The sequence below is a fragment of the Gobio gobio genome (genome assembly GCF_949357685.1).
Source record: "Gobio gobio genome assembly, chromosome: 17".
In the NCBI taxonomy this organism is placed as follows: Eukaryota; Metazoa; Chordata; class Actinopteri; order Cypriniformes; family Gobionidae; genus Gobio; species Gobio gobio.
In genome coordinates this window covers 35,396,180-35,421,834 of record NC_137110.1, presented here as the reverse complement: position 1 = coordinate 35,421,834, position 25,655 = coordinate 35,396,180, and the positions used below count along the sequence as shown (strand labels likewise).

The window sequence follows — 25,655 nt, the reverse complement described above, 5'->3', positions numbered from 1 at the left end:
ATGTGTTTACTGATGTGTTAGTTCATTGACAGATTGATGTTATGTTATAAGATTTTGTTTTTTACATTACTTCTTAATCAGTAACAGACACCGTTATAAACCATGTACAAAAGTAAGCTTAGTGTAGTGTTACCACGTTAACTTTATCACCCGAGTACACAGTTTGTAATAACAAACATAACGCGTTGTTCATTATAAACGTGGGATTATGAATTATATTGAGAACGTCATACACAGAAAGCATGCCGTAATGTAACTTACCCTGTAAACTTTAGCCTCATTCATCGTGAAGCGTGCAAGCGATTTGCAAATATTAATATAAAGGTTAATAAAACGTTACACTCACATCTTCCTGAGGTGCAGCAGGAACACGATCCTTTTTTCAAGAGCAGCTTATTAGCAAAACCTGCTTTATACTGACCCTCGTTTATAAAGCAGTCTGCTGAGAAATGATTCGCGCAAACATTGACGTTGATCGGGGGGAATATTCCCTTCTAAAACAAAACTCAGCAGCCACTGGGTCTTCAGCGGTTCGGATTTAGGAACATCAAAATGACTGCTGTGTTCGTTGTTACACCCAACAACACAACACCACAATCGCTTAGACGCCATTCTGCTCCAGCGTATCAACAATGGCGGACTGATGACAGCTCGCTCAGGGCGGGTCTGTGTTGAAACGCTGCTGTCAATCAACAATCGTAGGAGGGGCGTACACCGTGTAACGTCACACGATCAGACGTCTCGATTTGAGACAGGGGAAAATATATAAGGAGATTAACCCTTAATCATCCCTTGGGGTCCAGCTGACCCCACTGGACTTTTCCTCCATTTTTTAAAAGTGTTCCCTTCATCTCAGGGCCATGAGACTCGTGACTTTTCCTAAATAATCTATCTAAACATGCACAAAAAATCTGGGCTTGATTTGGTTGTTCTAAAGGTGTGTAAAAATTTTTTTACCGTTTAAGTCCCTCGGGGTCAGATTGACCCCACATTGAAAATGAATGGGAAAGTGTAAAAAATAATTTTTTTTCACTTTTTTTGTCAATTTGTTTTTACTAAATCCAGTATAAATCTGAAAATTTCCACATTTATATCAAGGTCTGGTCCTAGAGCATAAACACAAAGTAGAACGAACTTTCTGTCTCATACACACACGCACACACACAAACACACACATGTGTGTGACTGCAACAGAGAGCATTTTTATAGAAACTGGCAAATAAAATCAACAAAACTGGCATAAATCTGAAAGATTTTCATACATAAATGAAGTACTAATACTAGAGCACAAATGCAATATGGAACAAGCATGTTCACTCACACGCACACACACACACACACACACACACACACACACACACACACACACACACACACACACACACACACACACACACAAACACAGGTGTCTGGAGCATTTTTTTGGATTTTGGCAATGAATGGGAAAATGTAAAAAATGCTTTTTTTTTTCACTTTGTTTGTAAAAAAAAATCAACTAAATCCAGTATAAATCTGAAAATGTCTACATTTATATCAAGATCTGGTCCTAGAGCATAAACACAAAGTGGAACGAACTTTCTGTCTCATAGACACACGCACACACACACACGCACACAAACACACACATGTGTGACTGCAACAGAGAGCATTTTTATAGAAACTGGCAAATAAAATCAACAAAACTGGCATAAATCTGAAAAAATTCCATATACATAAATGAAGGACAAATACTAGAGCACAAATGCAACATGGAACAATCATGAGAAAGAGAGGGAAAAGGGCAAATAAAAGAAAGATGAAAGGCAGCTTAACTTTTGCATAACTTCCCTATATTGGAACCTCTATTGGATAATGTGGTCATTGCACTCTCTTTCTCTTTAACTATAATTCCTAAAGTTTTTCCACAAACCTACAGATGGCGGTATTCTATCCCTAACACATAGAGCAATGTCCAAAAACTATTTATATTTATTTAAGATCATCATTCAAGTGATTTTTTCATAAAAAAATGATTTTTAATGAGCCAATTTATGACACAGTTAAGTATTTGTGCAGTAAATAGGTAAAAAACTACCAAATACCCACAAAAACACAGCATAAATGTATAGTTGAGAAGTAAATAAAAAAATCACAGTTTTCCATGTAAAAAAATGATATTTCCTTATGCAATCGCTCTGTAAAAGTTTGGGGTCTATCTGACCCCAAGGGACTCAAACGTAAACCCTACTTGAGGGGCGATTAAGGGTTAAAAAAAAACACTGGATGTATTTTTATCATTATAGGATGGTTGTGTACAGGCACTGCCAACACACATTTCCGTATAATCAACTTGTAAAAGTGCATGTACCATTCTATGACCCCTTTAAACAATTGCATACACAAAGTTAATACATGTGATCTGTATTAATGTGTCAGTTCAAGCCTGGGTTAGATTCTAAAAATGTGGATGATCAAGCCGATCAATCAGAACTTTTCAAGCACAACTTCAGCGAAACGTTACACAGTGGTGACTGGTGAGTAATCTTTGTATATAGACGGCCTTGTACTCTTCCAGGTTCAAGAAGCTGTATACAAGCAAAATCTTAACCACTGATTCCTAACAAAGGGTTTTGCTGTTGCATCCAAACACACAGTGCCTCCGCGACATGACAACACTACTACAATTCACTGAAATCTCGTCTTCTTTCCTTGCTTATGCCTTTGGGTGGGCATTATGCTAATATTTCACATTGTGACACAGACGTTTGAGGAAGCAATATCTGTCGTTTTAAGCAGGTCTGGATCAGTGTTCTCTTAAATAGAATTGGGATTGGGCCTTATTCTGTCTTATACCCCTTCGCCTTCCACTACCCCTACACGTTCACCTTGCCCCTTAAGAGATTATGAGCTTTGTAACTTTGCAGATCTCAAACAGATACATTACAACACTAAAGGAAAACATTAAAAAGCATCATGACCCCTTTAAGAATTGCAAACAATTTTTGTATTATAAGTTTTCTGAAATGTTATGATTAAGTATGCAAATGAGGCATTATATAATTAAATATGCATGAGTTTGCATATATCTTGAAATCTGAACATTGGATAACGTCTGAGTCAAAAGTTGTTACAGAGGGAATTTCGGATATCTCTTTCAATCACTCCATAAATCAGAAAATACTGTCAACAGCCAGAAAAAGTTAAAAGATTTTATGAATAAAATGTCTAAAATCAGGCAAATGATACATGAACAAAGCCCTCTGTAAAAATCTTCAGAATATATATAAATTGTACATTATAAAATTATGCAACATCTATAGCCCAAACACTAAAAAAATTAAGGTTTGGTGTATTTAAGTGCAACTGAAGTTGAGATTTCTGGGAATTACAAGAGAACTTATTTTGAGAAAACAGAAGATAATTGAAATTGTAATTGAAATCTACAGAAGCAAATAGATAAAGTGCAATAAATGAACACTTTTATTTTGGATGTTGATTATTTTCTAAAAATAACATGTTATGAAAAGCCAAATAGACTAAAATGTAAAAATTCACCAGTTCATGAAAAAACAAATGTTTTGGGGAACCCTAATAGGTTTTTTTCTTTGGCTTCACTGTCAAACCCCCCTTTTGGAAACTAAATTTTTTAAGAGTGTTGAGTGAAACAGAAAATCCAAAGCTTCAAAAGCAATCGATTTTGTTCAGGACTCATCTGTGTGTGAATAACTCACTAATAATTATGGCCATACCTTCAAGGAACAGCTGAGCGATAAATCTAATACACTCAGACATCTGCCAAAGAGATTACAAGTTGACGTTCCTCATCAACAGCCGGTGATGATGTGCAGCTGAGAGCCAGTACACAAAAGTTCAGACCAGAGATTAATGCAGTGCCGTGAGTGAGGGATTTCTGGTTAAATATTTTTTTTATTCACATTCCTGGCCCAAAACAGGCCACTGAAGAGGTGTTAATGCGGGGCAGGTAGACTCGGAAGTGTACATGCCCGCACAGGCGCACACTTAATTGGAGAGCAGGTCTAACACCCAGCAGCCTGCTGTGGCTAGTGAGAGGCGAGGAGGCAGATCGAGAGAGACGCGAGCATGTAAGAGGAAAGACCACAGGGAATTATCAAATCAATTAACATCCAATTCCTAAACGAAGCTCTGTCCCGTGCCTCTGAGCGCAAACTGCTCGGCTGCGTTATCGTCTGTGAGGGGACGCGCCGGGGCCGGTTTCGTACTGTTGGTGAAACACTCATCGCCTGAACGTAGCGCCCAATTAGATGGGAAATGCCACTGCAGCAGACGCCGTCACTGATCTGATGGAGGGATTCTGGTCAGCGGCTCTGCCGTGTCTGTCTCCCTATGTGTCTGTTTCTGAGGAGGCTAGGGAGATCCGAAGATGTCACGGGTCAAAAGGATATTATAAATTAAACTAAGTTTGATTAAAACACCAATGGGCAGGCCCATATAGAATGGCCATCCAAAGAAGTCTGCAGAATCTGAACATACATCTATTAACCAGAGTTAAAATAAAAAACTAAACAAAATTGTGACATGACTTGATATGATTACTGAAACTTATTATTGAAGTCTTCAATTTTCCACCAAAATAAATGTAATTGTAACACTATAGTTTCACTAACATTTAAGAAAATATTAATTGTATTAAATTATATTTATATCTTATACAACCATAGAAATATATTTGTCTTTTTCATAATTATAGATATTATAACAACTTCTATTATTAAGAAAAGAAGAACTATAATTATAATAATTGTGAAAAAGGAAATATTATTATTGCACTACTGCTACTACTACTAATAATAATAATCCAATCAATTAAAAAATGTATTTAACAATATAATAATGTATAATTTAAAAATATATATTTTTAAATAAGATTATTATTGTTGTACTATAAAACAAAACTAATGTTCAGTATAATAATATATAATACAATATAATAATAATACTTCTCAATAATAATAATAATAATAATTTGCTAATGTATATTATTGTAAATGATGTAGCCTATATTAGTATATAATGTATATCACATATCATGTATATTATTATGTCTATGTTTATCAGAGTTATTATTAAAAACAATTTTTTAATATTCATGTTGAATTGTGTTCCAAAAAAATTGTGAATTATAGGTAGAATGAGACTATCACATCTAAAAAATTTACGGAAACAAGATTAAAATCTAAGTACAATGTGACTGCATGAGTTTTAATTTTGCATTGATATCCAAGCAATAAACATGCATCATATCCCAGTTCAAATCCCAGTTGCAGTATATAAAAAATAACCACAATATTTACAACCGTTTCTCCACAAAGTTTGCTCCAAAATCAGCATAGAAAATGCAAAAAGTCCAATTGGGCCAGCCAGTGGGATACAATAAGGACTAACATGAAGCAAAAGCACCAGTGAGTGAGCGAGAGGACAGAAGGGAGAACTGAAACACTGTGCACTGCAGAGGTTGGTGAGCTCTGATTGAGCTGGCTGATTGATCTCCTCATGAGATGAGGGACACCGGCACCAATGGAGCCTCTGATCAGCACAAGACTGTGAGCGTAAGTGTGTGCGTAAGTGTGTGTGTGTGTGTGTGTGTGTGTGTGTGTGTGTGTAAGTGTGGGGCAGGCTCTGTCTGACACCAGGGAAATTAATCCCTCATTTATGTACCTGCAGTGTCAAGAGGCTGAGAGATGTTTCAGAGATATGGCTCTGCGCCAGGCCCCCCGTGCGACACTCTCCATCCGCTAATGCCTCGCTATAATGCAGGCTCTCTAATACATGTAAAATTTAAATAATTTTATTTTTTATTTTTTATAAAACCTATAGGCCTTATGCGCCATAGAAACAAGCGTGCAGCCATCTTTGTAATTTTGTGTTTGAACTTCTGTTTTTTGCAGTAGCTCTGTATATTTCTATGGCATCGCAGTCAAAAAGTAATTAGCTGGTCCAGTGGATTTACTGGTAACACTTTACAATAAGGTTTCATTAGTTAATATTAGTTAACCACATTAGTTAACATGAACTAATGATGAACTGCACTCCTACAGCATTTATTATTGTTAATTTTAACATTTACGAATGCAAAATTAAAATCAAAAGTTGTATCTCTTAACATTAGTTAATGCACTGTGAAGTAACATGAAACAAAGATGAACAAATACAGTAACACATGTATTGCTAATGGTTAGTTCATGTTAGTTAACACTTTAACTAATGTTAACAAATGAGATCTTATTGTAAAGTGTTACCGATTTACTTACTGTAGTAAACAAATGTATCATGAGCATTGTAATGTTTGAAGTGGATGTCATAACAAATGTCAGTAAACCGGGAAGATTTTAAAACAAGTGGTTCATTCATATATCCAGAAGATCTTTGCTAGTTGTGTTTGTATTTCCATTGCATGAAGCTCAGTGCTGAAAAGGGGCAGGGCAACATAAGGCCTTTAAAACTTTTGTTCATCTTCGGAAAAAAATATATATATATATATTTCTGAGGAAATCTGAGAGATTTCTGTCCCTCCATTTAAAGTCTATTCACCCAAAACTCTGATGCGTCAAAGTGTTCATAAAGAGATTGCAAAAGTAATCCATATGAAACAAGTGATTTAATCCAAGTCTTATGAAGATGAACAGATTTAGGCTTTTTTTAATTACATATGAACATCGATCAGCTGTCCGTTCATCCGTCCGTTTATTATTTTTGAGTGCTCTATGTATATTTGCTGATCAATGTTTTTATGTGAATAAATGCCTAAATTAAATCTGTTCATCATATAAGGCGATTATGCGTCTTCAGAAGTCTCGATTCCGCTTTGAATCATCCAAAGTTTTTGGTGAATAGATTTTTAATGAAGGGACAGAAATCCCTTAGATTTCATTTGTGTTTTGAAGATGAATGAAAGTCTTACGGGTTTCGAACAACCTGAGATTGAATAATTGATGACAGAATTTACATTTTTGGATGAACCATCCCTTTAAGTGCATATTTTAAATTTAAATTGTAATCATTTACTCAAATGACACGTTCTAATGTCATGTAGTAAGGTTGTTCTACATGTTGGGGAACAGCAACCACCCCTCTCTCGAGAACACGCGTTATCGTCTTGATTGCTCTTGGCATCGCACATACAAATTAGCCCAGCGCAAGCCCAGTCGGAAGAGAGTCAGATTATAGTTAAAACTCCATGCTGCTCTCTTCTCCGCACAGCTGCCTGCTATGGCTCAGCCTTCCCATCTGCCACTAGCGCGGCGCCCTGCTCTCAGCGCCGCTGTAGCTGGGCCAGCCTCATTTCTTCTTCATTAACCGCCACTGACTTTAACAGGATTTATGCAAATAGAGCCGCAGGAGGTGAGAGATCACTGCTGGCAGCATTAGCACTCGCTTGTGTGCCTTGAAAAAGAAGTACCTCCAAAGTCCCTTTAAGGCAATTCGCTCACCAGCCATCTTGGTAACGCTCCTAGGCAGCTTTTTTCCGTCTAGGCAATGTCTGAATTAGGGCTGCAAGATATATCAGTTAAATTAGGCTGCTGTCACTTTAAGAGCTAAAGCACAGATCCAATACACTGTCACATACGCGTTTTCTTTCTCAACTGTTTACATTTACGTAAGACATAACCCACCGTGTTTACGTGAATTCTCTCCAAAAAGGCATTTTGACATTCTAGTGTGTACGCGTTTAGGAGTGTATCCGAAGCCCATTTGCTTATCCGTGTTCGTCTCCAAATCGGAGCACGCACACCGAAACGTCCCACAGTTTAGCAACAGTATGCATTTTACAACAATTTGGCTGATTCGGATGTTAAGTTTGGTCTTTTAGGGAGGAACGAAAGCGCATCGCTGGAAATGAAAGGAAGGGGCGCTGGACGGAAGTGGCACAATAATAGTTTTACTTCGATTATCTTTTCATAATCGTTGGAAGCCAAAATCGCACAACCCTAATTCAAGTCATCTCGTGAAATTGTCTTCATATCGCAATATAAATATAAATTGCAGAAAAAAAGTACGTTCTTTCCAAATATCGTGCAGCCCTAGCATGAATAAAAGTATTAATTACAAAAAAATCTTCTGGTTTCCTCTATTTAATTTTAATTACAATTTAATCCATGAATGTCACACTGCTTAACACGTGACAGACAAATGTTTTTCAAATTTTAAGAGCAGTTTTTTTTAAAGCTGTTTTTTGTAAGAAGAAATAATAAAATATTATGCCAAAAGAGGGGCCAATTACAGCGCAGCTTCATTGCCCGGGTGTCTTGAGTAAATGTCTTTGCCTCCTATGGAGTCTCTCAATGTGAACCCAGCGGGTTCCGAACGTAGCCCACACATCCAAAAGGTCTGCAGCTTCGCTCTTGAACGCCAGCTGCGCTGTACGGTGGACGACGGAAGCGCTGCTCCACTGTGGCATGCTAATAAACACAGATCTCACTTAAAGGCAGCTTTAATCAGAGATGCAATTTGTTCATTAGAAAATTACAAACAAGGCCACGGCGCTGACATGAGAGGGCACGATTAGTGCCGCTAATTACCTGATTCTTTCACTCCAGCTGAGATGCGCAGAGGATGATCTCGCCCCCCCACCCCCACGCTAGCTAGCGTTTTTCTTTACTCTCTCACTACACACCCTTGTTTGTGACAAATTAAGGCCAAGTCAAACAATCTCTCCCACAGTGCAGAGGAGGGGGTCGTCTTCACATCACATTCTGCTTCTCACCCCCCCAACACACCACTTGTCGGGGAGGGCTGATGGGAAAGATGGGCCCATATGCAGATTGGTAGACTGCACTTCATTAGGCTCCTCTTAGCTTTTTTTTATCCACACGTTTGACAGGGAAAAAAAGAAGGTGGAAGAGTGAGATGGTGTAGGGGTTTTGGCTGTGGGGGGGGTGCATTGAGGAGAGAAAAATCCCTTCCCACTTCTAATCCTAATGATCTCATTTCAGCACACGGGAGAGCCTGGCTCTAATTGATGTCAAGTGCGTGCTTTCACTGTTAATCAAGAAGATGGCATCAAACAGGCTCTGCGCGGGGTCTGAGTACTGATCTGAGGCCCCTTCGTCCACAATACGCCGCTGTTGGACTCCAATTATACCAGCCCAGACGGCCGGCCAGACCCTACCTGTTTAATTGGGATAGCGCGGCCACTTCCAATGCTGTCTGCACGGCCATCCATCCCTTTCTTCTCCCTGTCTGGTTCGCTTCCCTTCCGAGACTGTGGGGGAGAAGACATCATTTTAGTCAAAGGCGAGCTAGCTGCTAATTGAGCCTGACTTCAGACCAGATACAGTTTGGAGTGCAGGGCACACACATGACTTCAAAAGTCAAGGGGGTGTGGGAGGGGTCAACTTGACCTTGACTTGACCCCACCCCCTCAACTTCTTGAAAGCAAGACATGTGGTACATGTGCAGGATGTCCACTACTAAAGAGCTTACAAGACCGGAAGAACGGCTGTCAAATTAAAGGGGTTACTGATCATATGTATACAACAACAAAAAATGAACAAAAAAAAATATATATATATATATATATATATATATATATATATATATATATATATATATATATATATATATATATATATATATATATATATATATATATATATATATATATATATATATATATATATATATATATATATATATATATATATATATATATATATATATATATATATATATATGCGTGTGTGTAAATAAATATGTGTAAAATGTATACTACCATTCAAAAGTTTGATGATGGTAAGATTTTTTTATGTTTTTGAAAGAAGTCAGCAAGGCTGTATTTATTTAAACAAAAATACATAACACTGTAAAACTGCAAAATGTTACTTTTTTTTGTATATTTTAAAATGTAATTTATTCCTGTGATGGCATAGCTGAATTTTCAGCAGCCATTACTCCAGTCTTCAATGTCAAAGGATCCGTCACAAATCATTCTATTCATTCTAATTCTGATTTGGTGCTCAAGAAACTTTTTAATATCATTATTAATGCTTAAAACAGGTGTGCTGCTTAATATTTTGTGGAAATGTGATTTTGTTTTCAGGATTCTTTGATGAATAGAAAGTTCAAAAGAACAGCATTGATTTGAAACATTAAAGCATACTAGCTGAATAAAAGTATTCATTTCTTATATAAAATAAATAAAAACGTACTGACCGAAAACTTTTGAACAGAAGTGTGCATAAAAATAAATATATAAATAAAAAAGTATATATTTATCAAATCAAAATGTAATAGATTTTTTTTGTGAATGTTGTATTCACTTTGTAACAAATGCTATTAAATTGACTGCTTTTGTTGTAATGTGGTATTGTACTTATAATTATAAAGTTAACAATTAAAATCATGCCTATATGTCTACTGGGAGAGCAAGACTGACCGTAAAGAGGTTGGAGCGTCGTTTGGACTGTTTGCGGACGGGCGTAGGGGTGTTGGCAGTTTGGGGTACATCGATACGCAGTTCCTTCTGACTGGTACTGGGAGTGGAGGGCACGGAAGAGGAGTAATCGCTCAAACTGCCTCCACCATTACTGGTCTATAACACACACACAGTGCAAGAATCACTTAGCAAGAAAAGCAAGAAAATAATCTCATGTTACAAAGAAACACCATAGGCCTCCTTTTTTTCTGAGCTTTGCCTAAGCCTCTCTAAGCTTGGCTGCACATACACAGGCTCACTTGTACACTGCTAATGAGAAATCAATGAGGATTGAGCCATGCGGAAGAGGATTACTGTCTGCAGGCGCAGGGGGATAAAACGCAGATAAAGAATCAGTGAATTTTCCTTGGATAATTCAGAAGACGAGACTTCAATTGAGAGTTAAATCTGAGTCTTAGTCTTAAATCTGAATCTGAGGGGGTGTCAATTTGACACCAACGCAAAAGTTTCCAGCCTTTCCAAAACACATCTAAACACTTTGAATGCACACTCAAAAAAACATTTACAACATTTCAAGAAATCATTTTAAATTGAACAGGTCACAACTCAGCACAACACAACAAGAGGGTTAAGTGTGTGAGACTCACCTGGCTGATATGCACCGCAGACACAGGCGCTGCGCAGACGGAGGAGTGGCTTGGAGAATTGGGCAGTGACTTACAGGGTCCGATTGAGAGTTGCTGTTTCTTTCGGGTTGCAACTATTTTCTGAGCCACTGAAATGACAAAGAAATGGAAAAGGTCAGGGAGAATTCATGCATTATGGAGAAGGACCAACAGCAAGAGTGCAAAAACACTGACGCCAGTTCAGTCTGTAGTTAGACGTGTAAAGTGGTCTACTTCATTACCCCACATGAGAGTGTGTGTGGAATCGCTAACCCAGGCCGCCCCTAATTCGCCCATCACTCTCCTCCACAGGCCAGCACTCGCCACGCACTCAAAGCCTCCAAGGCCCATTATTTCAACATTTCCCCTCCCTCGTCCATTTCTCTTTTCCCTCGATGCTCTGCCGTGCCAGGAAAAGGGCGGTGTCAGTCAATCGCTCGCCTCTGTCCCTATCGATCGGTTGACGGCCCCTGTGGCAATCTGCGCTCGGCCCACGGAGATATGTTCTACCGCTTCGTCATCTCGCGGCTAACGACATTGATCCCATCGCGTGGAGAGAAGCTTACGGAGAACAGCTCATTCTTTAACCCATAAATCCCTTAAAACAGACATACGCTGGGGATGGAAGCATAGAGAGTGGCTTTTTATTCCCTCTCAGAACTTAACAGTAACTCTTAAGTTGGGAACTGTCAATGCAAAAATGAAATTCTCTGATTAAACACTCCTCCAAACATAATAGTGATTAGATTAATTTTCCCTTGAGCCCCAAACATTCGCCCTCTAGCGTTCAGAAACTTCCTCAATCCTTTAAACTGAAGTGGCTCTCAGGAGGCAGGAGGGAGTTAACGGTCCAAGTGCCCAGAACTCAATTACTCCAGTTCCCAATAAATAGGGCCGGCTCTCATTCCGCTGTAAATGAAGTCATTGTTTTAATTGGACCTATTAAACGTCTGAGTTTTAATGATGATTCCGTCATAAACATTTACCTTCAGGTGAGAGATCACTGTCCAAGGGCAAACGGCATGCTACTCTGCTAAAAAATTCTCTCAACGCAGTACTCTCATGCTCCCCCTGTCCCATCTGCCGCTCCAACAGAAAAGCTGTGCAGCTGTGTTTATTTAGACTCGTCGTGACACGCTACCACGCTAATCGGCTAATTATAATCATAAACGAGCATCTCATTTGAACAAACGAGAGGAAAGAGAAGAGGCAACAGGGCTATTGTGACAAACCGTTGCAGGTCGATGACAAATATTCACAATGACCAAAGGAAAAATATTTTTAAAATCTAGGCTAAAAAATTCTTTGAAATGTACTCTTCGCGTTCATGTTGATTTCATATGGTTTGGAAAAAAATAAAATTTCTCAGAGTATGTCATGGCGGACGAGCAAACCACCATAATTTTACAAATACTACTGTTGTTGTGTAACGGAATGTAGTTTTAAAAGTTTTTTTAGGTGAGAATGTAGTTATTTAGATTCAAAAATGCAACTTATATATAAACATAGCACATATTTGACAATTTGTTGAGGCGTTTTCGGAAATTGAGCTCCAGACCGCAAGCAGCCGTTCAGCGCACATGTACCCGCCGAGAACAGCTTAATCTCTGCCAGTCCTTCAGAAATTTGCCGCTGGCAATACATTTTTCCCTCGATGCTCTGCCTGTGCCAGGAAAATCGCCAGGAGATAGTGTTTAAACATGAGGTATAATTCATTTTGGGTATATCAAACGGGCATTTTTTTGTCTTATTCATCTATTACTTGTTCCAGAGCAGATCTATTTGGTTAATGGCAAAGTTTCATAGCTTTATATTTTTATTTAACTGAAATCCTGTAGGTTATTATAACTAGCGCTGCTTTTTTTAAATTTTGACTGAACTGTTTGCTTGTGTTTATTTCCTATTGTACAAAACTCTTATACTTTTATAACGGCTAATACTGTTTATAATATTGTAATATTGATTATATTATATTTTATATAATAAAGGGTCTGTTTGTGATTGTGATTTCAATGTCAGTGAAAGTTAGCTACAATATTACACATATATTACACATTAGATGGCAGCATAGACTGTCAATAGCAAAGACTTTTATATTGAAAGAAAGTGAAACAAGGAAACAAAGACGTTGTTTTTACTTTAAACAACTCCTTAAGACGCAACTTACAAATGCACTGACTAGCACTGTCATGGGAAATCCCCTTAACTGTTAAAAGGACAAAGACCTTTCCTCAGCGGACATTCAAACTGATTTTGTGATTATGAATTTAAGAATGACCTGAAGAATATCAGCTACATGCAGGTAATGCACTAGCTTAGTCGACCTCTCTCTCATAATACTCTACATAATACAATAAACTTCAATGAAGCGACTCATTGTTCCTTCAGTACTAGTTCTAAAATGACGTTTTAGAATTAGTAACGGAAGATTGGGCTCAACTGTCAAACTGTCAACTTGAGATTTGAATCCATGGACACGCACAAAAGAGGGTTTTTAGAGATACTCTTATTTATTTACACACTTGTGCTGTTGAACTGTTGTATAACCGCTATATCACACTTCTTGTAGCCATGCGATATGGCTGTATATTAGCACGCTGTGATTACTTACGGCACTCTGCTTGAACCACAGCCACAGCCATATCACACAACTACTATTGCTCATTTACCATGGTCTATCAGAATACTCAATTCTGATTGGCTGGAAGGTGTGCAATAAAACCGTTTAAACGCACAGGTAGTTCCAAATCAGTCTACTCACTGTTCTATATTAATGCGCTACCTATAAACATTGGTAACCATCGTAACATACATTTACAGTTGCATACAGAGTGAGACAGCTATTGTAAACATTTCCTATTTACTTAGCTAAATTGATGATTTTTGTGTCATTTAACTTATTTGGTGAATATGACAATTTTGATAAATGGGCCGAGGCACAAGATGAACTGGAGGAAATGGAGAAGACAACATTAAACGAGAAATGTAACGATAAACGGCACAAGGAAATAACACCAGCAGAGCTGATAGAAGATGACAAGGATATAAGCAATGAAGCAATTTTGTTAACTTTTTTTTTTTGCTGTAAAAACGCTGTCAAACTATTTTTTATTTTTTTTTTCATTTTGATGACTTTTTTTTTACATTATGCCCCTCAAAAAATATAAAAAATTCAATTCAAACATTAAAAACATGCTCATTATAAAAATAGTGTATTCAAGTCATTGTGTGCATGAGTTCCATTTATAGACCGATAGGAATTTAAAGAATAGATTTGTAAAAAAAAAACAAAAGAGCATTATGTCAGTGACTCTTATGTTAATAGCAATGCAGCTCACAAACCCGCAGTGGCCATGAAAACACTTAGTGAGTAACTCTGTCATCACCCAGAATCTTCTAGAGAGCTTTATAATGACCATTCATAATAAGTCAAGCCATTTAAGTATTATTGGACAATAGCACAGCAGGAGCATGGAGGTGGTGAGAGATATATGTCCACAGATCCCTCTCCAGACACCCCTGCTGTATTTTACTTTAAGTGTTAAGAGCAGTTATGATAAGACTGGGTTAAATATTTAAACTGCACAGCTAATACAATTTAACTTTGACTATCAATCTTGGCTCCCCTGTGAGAGGCAGCCATTTATCCTGCCGGAAACATTTCCCGTTTGATCAGATTTATGGCAAGTTGGCCTGAACACTGCCGACAGAAGCAGAAGCATAGCCATCATAGAGTAGGACCATTCACTCCACTGGAGCTTCTCTTTTGTTCAGATTTTAGAGGATTGTGGTTTTTATTAAAGCCACTAAGAACACTCTCAGCTATATTGATGACATTTATCAGTAGTTATGTTTACATTTGCACACTTATAAAACAGTGCTATTGATTTTGCAAATCCTGTTATAATACATTTCTGCAATTGGGACAAAGTGCACATCAATAGCCAGGTTTCCACATAAGTATAATTATACAAAACAACACATCTGGAAACACCGCGATATGAATAACATTTCCACAACACACACATTTTTATTCAGTAAGCAGACATGACCATGAAGGAAACACTTTACCAAATAAAATCTAAGATGCAAATTAAAAAAGCACCATGAATTTTGAGAAGAAAAAAATATATAATTGGACCAGTAATTTACAGTAGGTAGTCAACCAAAATGCATATTACCGACATACAACCCAGTCACATGTGACACTCATTCGCGAAATCATCACCAGGTGGTTTGCAACATTGCTCAGTAAGGTTGGAATTGTGACATTTTTATTTGTAAATGAAGATAGATAAATTAATGAAATAAATAACTGGCAAAAATAATAACAATAAGGCGTTATAACATTTAAACTATATATTTGTATTCGTTATCTGTCCCATTAAACACAGCTCTGCACATAGCAGTGTCCATAAATTAAGAAATTGTAGATCGCTTTTTATTCAATCGTATCCTTGCATTAGTTCAAACGTGAGAACTTTATATTTTGTTCTTATGATTTGAAAAACAAAGAACAGCCACAATTAACAATGTAATTAAAACATGAGGTTACGTTTTATTTGGATAATTCGTCCCTAAATTTCAACTAAAGCAATGATTAATAAAACATGCTTGTGAGTTGATATCTTTTTTCCGGCACGTCATGCGCAGGGCTCTGTAAATTGGCCTAAACATTTTTAAACATAGGCCTACATAAAGTATGGGGACAGTTCAACTTATTAATTATTGCAGGTTTGCATAAAGAGTTCAGTGTTTGCATACCGTGTGTGAAGATGCAGGACTAGCGTCAGTAAAGACATTAATAATATGAACAAGCTTTGGTTTATAATTCAGAACAATTACAAAAATACATTTTTAATTTTTGAGCTTCCCTTGTGTATATAACTTCAATTTGTATTTCCCTAGAAATTTTCGTGATTTTTCTGTTCTCTTACACACGAGCTGGAATTGTTGCTTTATTCATAATTTTTTTTTGTTGCAATATTCAGATTTTTTGGCAGAATTTACATTTGCAACACTTCTGTTAATTTTTACTACCAGATAATCAACAATATGTACTATTAATTTGACCTGACTGATTAATTGTTAATAAATGATTTCAATCTCGAACAGCTTCAGCTTTTTCAACCATATCATTATTTCTGTCTTACAATATTTCATATTAAAATCACAGAAGTGCTGGGATAAAAGCTTATAATTCGAATATAAACACTGATGCCTATGATAGTGATCAAAATGGAGTAAATCACCTTTTGATTTCGAAACTTTTTGACGCTTAAAAATAAAGATTGTATCAATTACATCGTTACACCAGTAGGTGGCGACAAGTTACTGTTAAAAAAAATGTATTGGTCAGGAAATCATTCATTTATTCAACTTCAATAAATATTTTTAAATAGTTTTGTTTAGATGTCTATTCGAACTGTGAGAGAATTGTGATCTCCATCTATTAAAAAAAAAAAATCTAATTTCATCCAGAATTGTGCAGTTCTACTATTAATCCACTGCCATTATCTTGCTCTGATTTATTGGCCATGTTGCTGTGTTTATTTATTCACTCAATTATACTGACTTGAGGTCAACCGATCAGAAAACCCTGCTGAACAAAGACCTGGACCCCCGACTCTGCAACACAGGTTCTGACCTCTCGTCTAAACGCTGAGCTGATACAACAGACTGACCTTTATCCACGACCCCCAGCGAGAAATGAGCAAAGAGAAAAAGAGACTACAATGTGCAAAGGAAGAATGGACAGAACAGGTAAGTCGGACTAAATGAAGACACAGGTACGTTTATTAGGCTGCTGTCAGAGCGGTTAGCAGCGGTGTGCTATAAATATTAGCTAATGAGTTGGAGGAGAGCAGGGCAGATGAACCACCCACTAGGAATCTTGTATAAAGGTCAAAGAGCTCCTGCACTTACTGTTCAGTAATTAGACCTACTATACAAGACAAAATACACACTTGTGTAAACAGACTCGCATCCACACAAAACCCAACTGTTTACATGCTGCATGCAGGGAATAAAAGCCACAGGTGTAACGGTGTTATGACACGCTGACAGCTTATTTCACTCTGTATCCATCACACATGTACACAGCCAAACTGATCTGATTGAACAGCCGTAAATCCTGACTGGGTTCTCGTGTAGATGTGAGAGACTGTAGTGTTTTCTCTTCCCAAATGAAGACTGTTCTGACTGTAATAAAATCCACTAAATATGACAAAAATTATATATTTACTTCAGGAAGAACAACACAAATGTCCTACCGGGCCATCAAAAGATTTAGTTTTTTAATCAAATACAACATTACAGTGGGTCAGCAAAGTAAATGTAGTAAATACTTGTAAGTTTGTTCATTAAATGTTGTGAGCAAGGGCGGAAATTAATGTAATCAATAATTAATCATCCAAACCGCACAATTTGATCAGCCAATCTGAAATCTATTGCTTTTCTGCAGTTACAGTGGCTTGCTCTCCAATCCAGTAAGATTACAAAACAAAAAGGCAACAAGTATCACCACTTTTGACATATATCTAAAATTAATTTACATTAGTTAAAGTATTACTAACAATGAACAACATTTTTCATGGCATTTATTAATCTACACTTCTGTTCAAAAGTTTGGGATCAGTAATAAGTTTCTTTAAAAAAAAAAAAATTAATAAAAAAAAACAATTTTATTCAACAAACGAACAATAAATTAACCAAAAGTAACAGAAACAGAATTTTTTTTTGGTGAGCATAAAAGACTTTTAGCTTAAAATATTTTAAAACTTTTCCGACCTCAAGCTTTTGAACAGTATTGTATGTTAATAAATACATTATGTGATATGTTAATTTATAAATGTTAATTTATACAACTCCATTCAGTGCTAAAAATGTATTAGTATATGAAGAAATGAACATGAATCAAGATGAATACAGGCCAGTTTGTGTTGCCTAACTAATGTTAATGAAATGAACGTTATTGTAAAGTAGCAGAAGACTAGCACCCAGCACCCCGGTTCTCAAAACCACTGGGTCACACATGTGAACTAGTTGCTGATCCACAGAATCCCAGAACTGACAGTAGCAGATGAATTGTAAGGATTTAAGCAATTAAATAAGCCAGCAAAAATGATTGAACCCTCAAATCAATGAGTGAGAGTTAAAGAGCGTGTATGTTGAAAAATAAGCACTCAAATGTTGAAACTATAATGATATTTTGGACGTATAGGGCCAGATTTACTAAACAGGGCAAATTAGCCAGAGATCCATATATCCGGCAATGGGAATGGAAAGTTTTGTGCATGATCTACACACTCGCAAATTAAAGAACACAGACGCAGCCGGATCATTTCCATAATGACCAGCGCAATCTATCAATTAGCGTCTGGTTTAAGAAATGCTTTTTTGGGCGGTAAATAATAGCGCAAAAACCAGTAAATTGATGAGCGCAAACCTTAGTAAATCACTGGGCATGATTCATTTAAATACTCACCTCCCATATGTTTTGCGTCTGAAAGGGAAACTCCAACAAACGCGTATGCAATAAGGTCAGCCGCAAAACTAGCCCTGTCCGCGCCTTTTCAGTGCTAATTTTCAGAGTGAAAAGAGGGTTTTCACTGATGCAAAATGCTAAATCTGGCCCTTATAATCATAATTTTATTGTTTGTCCATTTGTCAATGTAAATTTCAGTTTTGACACACTAATAAAATTACCGATATAGTATTAACAAATGTTCTACAAAAAACCCACGTGCCACCATGATCCTTACCACTTTTTAAAACAAAGTGACATCCATGCTGACAATTATAAAACAGCAATAACCTCCCTAATAACTCCAATACAAAATATATTACATTAACAATGAAGTAATGGTCAAACCGCAGGGGCCTATGAAAAGAGATTAAGATATAAATAGGGAGATTGCAAAAGAGAGGAAGTGCACAGCAGACCTCGTTAGCTGTTAGCGTACGCTAACAAAGCTCTACATCCTCACTCTGACAATGTGACAAGCCAGCGAGAACGAGGGGAAGGATGGGGAGGGGGGGTAATTAGGATAATTAAATTAGCACGCTGATGGACGCAGGCTGGGGAGCTGTCAGGACCCCTCACCTCTACCGAAGTACCACTGACAAACACATACACACACTCTGCAGGCGTAGAAATACACACGCACCCACGTCCACATGCACGCTCAGAGCCGTGGTTTCTATTCGAACAGTGGGCGCGTATAGGAAAGCACAACAACAACAAAAAACAACAACAACACATGATCTATTTGGGTAGACCCTGAGCTGACCCTGACCAAATAAATTGCCTCACTTTATTTCTCCACTGGCCATCTCGTAAACACTTTGTTACATAAATCTAATGCAGATAACTACAGCACCAATTATTTTTAATGGTTAATGTTCTTGTTATTTGCGTGTTGGCATCTCTATGATTCTGGGAAAGCAATGCAACTCGCTCGCCTGCATTATTTGATTTATGGCAATTCAGGTCATTATATTACTGCATGCTCAACCAAAGACAATTATCATTTATTAGAGGCAAAAGGCCATGAGGAGCAGAAGCCCTGCTCTTAAACATGAGCAAACTTGTATATATAGACTTTTGTCCCATTAGGAATTATGAATTTGAGTGAGTAATAATTGATTGTGACAAAAAGTAACCCAGGGTGATCAAACATGCATAAAACTGTGGTGCAAATCAATGGGCATGATGCGTCTTTAAAAAAAGAAAAGAAAAAAAAACGACTTTCCTGATAAACTGCACTTTCATTAATACTCCGCCGAATCTCTCAAATCAATCGAGAAAACTAACAAAGCAGAACTGCTTCAAGAAAAATGAACCTGGTACGATAGTGCATCACAATATTTATTTCATGTTGAAAAATTAAGTAAAAAAATAATATTATATTATATTATTTATATAATAATAATAATAATAATAATAATAATAAGCACACTTTTTGATAAAACAGCTATGTTGTTAAATTATGTTATGTTGTATTACATTACAATGTATTTTAACAAAGCCAGATAGGATTCTTTTCTTTCATTTAAAAAAATACTAGAATGACACGCAAAAAATATATAAATTGTTACACAGTAATATGATTATGGACCCAAACAGACTTAAGTTCCATCCATACTGTTTCTAATTTGAGATGATCAACTTAAATATCAACTGCTATTATCCAGTTCTCTCACAGAATCATACAGAGCCTGTAAATCTGCAGTGAGCCAATGATTAAAACTCAAAACAAATTATGACAAATTATTGTCACATGAGTAGTAATGACAAAAATAGGCCCAAATCAGGCAAACAAAATGGCATGAGTGGGCGCGCGCACACACACAAAACACACCTCTGGGTAGTTGCTATGCTATCAATGCAACACAAAACATTAAAATAATCATTTTGGTACTCATCAATAAATTCCACAACACTGGATAATTAGAATGCATGATTAATTGAGGATAATGAAATGAGAGATGCGAAGAGACAGCGTCAGTAATGATCAGGAATTTAGCCTTTTCTTGCTCTCATTTAGTGCTGCTGATGAGCTTGGCCATCATACAGACATGCAGCCACTCTTTTTACACACACAGTTAAATTACAGCAGTCTTGGCTGCAGCCAACAGTGTAATAATTAAGAAGATAATAGCTGAGCGTTTAGAGTGTAAATCTCCCTCCTGGACGGAGCACTGAGCGGTTCAGCCTGCCCAACCCCTCCGAAGAGATGCGTGCATCTGCCGCCCAGCCACACACAGATCTGCATGTGCAAATACACAAAACCCGCGTAAAGCTGCATGCAAACAACACAGACATGCACAAATGTGTCCAGATACAAATATACAAACATTCACTGAATATCAATATGGAAGAGGACTTCAGGGAAAGGTTAGGAAAAGTGTTGCTTTTAATTAATGGTGTTATTGGATTTCCATTTCTTTACTCAATACTCTCTCGTGTTTCCTCAGGTCTACACAATGGGCGCTTATAGCTGGCAAGATCAACTTCGTTAGCATTGTTTCCAATGGCCCCCATCACCATCCCCAACCCATCACTGAATCTCAGACCAAGATTTTCTACAGCAGTCATCTAGATCTCCCAGCTCTCAACATGATGGGTTCACTTAACCAGGTCCAAAAATACCTTCTTTCTTATTCCTCGGTGGGGACCAAAGAACCGGTTACATTCTAACAACTTAAAGAAATACATTAAAGGTTCACTACTGAGGAGTAACACTGAAGTGTTCATAAATGTATGGAATACAAGTTTGCTACTTGTATGTATTGTACATTTAGGGTGTGTTGACACTTGGCAGGTTTGGTTTGATTGAAACGAACTCTGGTGTAATTGCTCTGTTAGTGCAGTTCATTTGAAGAAGTGTGAACACTGCCATCCGAACCCAAACAAACGGACCAAGAACGGTAAAAAGGCTAAAAAGTCGACTTCAAAAAGAACTCTGGTGCGGTTTAACTGAAATATGAATCAACACGAACCAAAGACGTCTAAATGAACCAAAATGTGATGTCCAAGATGTGATGTCAAAACCAAGATGTGAAAACCATGATGTGATGTCACAAGAGCTACATTGCCCATTACATATCTGTAAGTTCCGTCATAAAATGTAAAATAAAAAAATAAAAATTATAGTGTGAACACTTAAATATGTGACCCGTGCTGACAAAAAGAGTCAATAAGTACATTATCTTATTGTTGTTTTCTCTATTAAAAAATCCTTCAAAGCAACCATACCTTAAAATTAGGGATGCACCGATATGAACATTTTGGCCGATACCGATAACCGATAATTCTTAATATTTGAAAGCCGATAACCGATATATTGGCCGATAAATCTAAATACAAATTTTTATAAACTCTGAGAGCCTGATTACAAAAACAAAAGGCTCACCATTAAAAGCCATGTCCCAAACACTTCAACATAAATCAAACCTATACACTACAGTAGCCTATTTGAACCAGTGTGAGATTCCTTACCTTTTCAAATTAATTTTACACTCCTATGGCCAATTTTTTTTTTTTAACACTTTACAATAAGGTTTAATTTTTGTTAGTATTAGTTAACCAACAATGAATGAACAATGCTTCAACAGGATTTATTAATTTTAGTTCATGTTAATCTCAACATATTCAGACCCAAAGTTGTGTCTTTTAACATTAGGTATGAACTGTGAATGGACTGTTACAAAACACAAACATTTTATTACTAAAAGAAACAAAGGTTATTGCTCTCTGTTTGTTCATGATAGTTAATGCATTAATAAAATGAGACCTTATTTGTAAAATGTTACCAAAAATTATATTGTCTAAAAAATAAAAATAATATACCTAAATAATGCAAACAAGTAATTGAACAGCATTACTTAGGCTGCATAATAAAGAATCAGAATGCAAGTGCATGAAATAACCTCCGCACAGACGATAAAGAAATGGTTTTAATCAAACCATATTGTTGATGGAAATGATACGAGAACAATAAAAGTGCTAATTATAAAAATAATGCTTCTGTGTTTTTGAAAAAAAAAATATGTTTAATATTACAGTAATAGTAAAGGCCCATTTATACTTCTGCGTCGAGTGTACGCCGTAGTGTACGCCGTAGGCTACGCGCGTAGCCGACGCCGTCGTGAGCATTTATACTTCTGCGCTGTTGTCTGCGTCAATGTGCAATTCCACATGCAGACGCTAGGAGGCAGTGTCCTCGGGCATGTTGGTGTAATCAAGACAACAGCCGAAGAAGAAGCAGCTTGATGTGTAGAATCTGTACATTCATGTCGGAATATCAGCAGCAGTGAGAGAGCGGCTTTTCTTGCAGCTTGAGTTGTTGTATCTAATACAAATTAAGCATCTCTAGTTGATTAGTAAAGTTAAATAAGGCGATCTGGCGCTGGAATGTGTTTGTGAAATCATGCAGAGCTCGTGGCCGCTGTTTTCAGCAGCGGTGGCTCAGCAAGCGATTGTTGTTGCGGAGACTTCATTCACGAAATATACCCTAATGTGTTCCTGTTCTTGATATACAATTACTGATTAACATCTTTGGTTTTAATGAGAAAATAAATAAACTATATTCAGCGGATATATGTATTTATTTACTACCATAAAGAATCGCTGGACTGCAAAATAGTGTGTTATAGCAGACGTAAGGAACTATCATCCAATTTCTGGACACACACACACACACACTCCTATCGCAGATTTTTTATTTATTTATTGACCTGAGGGAAGGGTTCTGGCAGACCAATCACAGCGCTTGCGGTCCGCGTAGAATTGACGCGTTGTTACATTTTTGGAGAGGTGCGCGTCAGGCTACGGCGTAGGGCACGGCGTATCCAACGCGTCTATGCGTAGGGTACGCCGTACCCTCTGCGTGCACTCGACGCAGAAGTATAAATTGGCCTTAAACATCTGTAATATTAGTCTAGTCTATTAGGAATAATATTGCTGTTTGAGAGCGCGCTGAAGCTGGAGAGAATGAACGAACAACCATAAACTGAAGCGCTTAGAAGTTTAATTAACAACTAAACCCATCATATATGAGAACAATCAGATATTTATACAAAAATAAATATAATATTACAACTTATATTAGCACAAAATCACGCATAGGTGAAGGGTTATAACTCCTGTGGATGCTCTTCCCCTGTTTGAGAGCGTGCTGAAACTTAAGATGATCACCGGTACAGTGAAGCACTGCGGGTTATTGACTTAACGAAACACATCCTATATGACTTTAATCAGATGTTTATACTACAAAAACGTAATATTACGACTTACATATGCTTAAAATGACGCGAATGCACAAGCGAACTTGACTGTGCTGGTCAGAATGCGTTGTTGACGATTCCCACAACAGCGCGCTGAAAAACAACTAAACCCAGAGAATTCACTACGTTTTATAACAGAAATATTCTCATTGCAGTGTTATGTATAGGACAGTCCCAGTAGTTATTAATGCTGTGCATTTCTGTTTGAAATGCGCGCGCCGGTACAATGAAGTGCTTTACTGCATCGTTAATTAACTCAACCAAACGCATCCTATATGGGATTATATACACAAAATAATAAATATAATATTACAACTTACAATGGCACAAAAGGCTGTGAATGCACAAGCAAACTTGACTGTGCTCGTCATGAAGGTGTAACTCCGTGGGCGCGCGCTGAAGCTAAAGACCGGTACAATGAAGTGCTTTACTGCATCGTTTATTAACTCAACCAAACGCATCCTATATGATATTACATACACAGAATAATAATAAATATAATATTACAACTTACAATGGCACAAAAGGCTGTGAATGCACAAGCGAACTTGACTGTGCTCGTCATGAAGGTGTAACTCCGTGGGCGCTCTTCCCTCAACAAACGCGCTGAAACACAACGCTCTTTTACAGCCTATTCTATTCTCATTATCATTTTATGTAGATTATAGAAGACTTGCGCATCACATGTTGCACATAACTGTATTTTCCTTTTCGAAGTGATTCCAAACATATTTAGAGCAATTCAAACCCATCATGGTGGACAGCGCGTCCGTCTCAGCTGAAGGAAATAATACATTATCTATCGGCTTGACTATATCGGTCAAATTTTCTTATTGGACCGATAACGATAACATCAAAAATAATAATTTATCGGCCGATAACGATATGTTGCCGATATATCGTGCATCCCTACTTAAAATCCCTGGTAATAACACCAAATTTGGCACACACCTAGTCAAAACCAACTTTTTTTCCCCCCATGCTACCACAATTGTTTGATTAACATTTATTTATTTATATTTTATTTAAAAGACAGCCTATTTATTCAGATTTCAGACCTATATACCACAGGGGTCCCACCGAGTGGTACGGTATGGTACGGTACAGTACAGTACAGTACGCAATTTTCGATTGTCAGAAGTTGTGAATGGTACCAAAATACTGAATCGTACCAAGCCACTTTTTTGGGACCCTTCCATTGGGGTATCTAAAGGGTGGAGCTAGACTCACTGCGGTCCGGATCAAAAGAACCAAGAGATCCAAACTACAAGTATGAACACACCCTTAAAATGTTTGTATTTACTGCTACCATATGTAGTTCAAATAATTGTTACACCAAAAATTGTTTTGTATTCCCAAACCGACATAGAATGCCTTAATGTGACTTAATATTTTTTTATTCCTAATATATCAAAAATTATATTTACTTCACCTGTTATTAGTGATGTGCTGGTTTAGATAAAACAGATCTATACAGATAAAATGCAAAATACAGTAAAATGAGTAATACTGTGAAATATTATTACAATTTAAAATAACTGTTTTCTATTTCAATATATTTTAAAAAGTAATTTATTCCTGTGATGGCAAAGCTGAATTTTCAGCATCATTACGACCAGTCTTCAGTGTCACATGACATAAATAGAAAGTGTAAAAAATGTATTTATTTGAAACGGTAACCACGTCAAAGTCTTTACTGTCACTTTAATGTGCACTTGATGAATAAAACAATTTCTTTAAAAAAAACTGACCTCAAACTTTTAAGCCATGGAGAACACTGAATTTCTTGAAATTTACTATTTAATGTG

General features: G+C 37.0%; 1 protein-coding gene across 7 annotated transcripts in view; it reads right to left on the bottom strand.

Moving 5' to 3' along the window:
* agap1 (ArfGAP with GTPase domain, ankyrin repeat and PH domain 1) overlaps positions 1–25,655 on the bottom strand; it is a 234,948-nt gene that overhangs the window by 66,286 nt on the left and 143,007 nt on the right. For all 7 annotated transcript variants that reach the window (XM_079841021.1, XM_079841022.1, XM_079841020.1 and 4 more), the window contains 3 exons: positions 11,041–11,168; positions 10,394–10,549; positions 9,128–9,220 (listed from right to left, as the gene is read on the bottom strand). In XM_079841021.1, the coding sequence (XP_079697147.1) occupies positions 9,128–9,220; positions 10,394–10,549; positions 11,041–11,168 (377 nt within the window). The remainder of the gene's footprint in view (positions 1–9,127; positions 9,221–10,393; positions 10,550–11,040; positions 11,169–25,655) is intronic.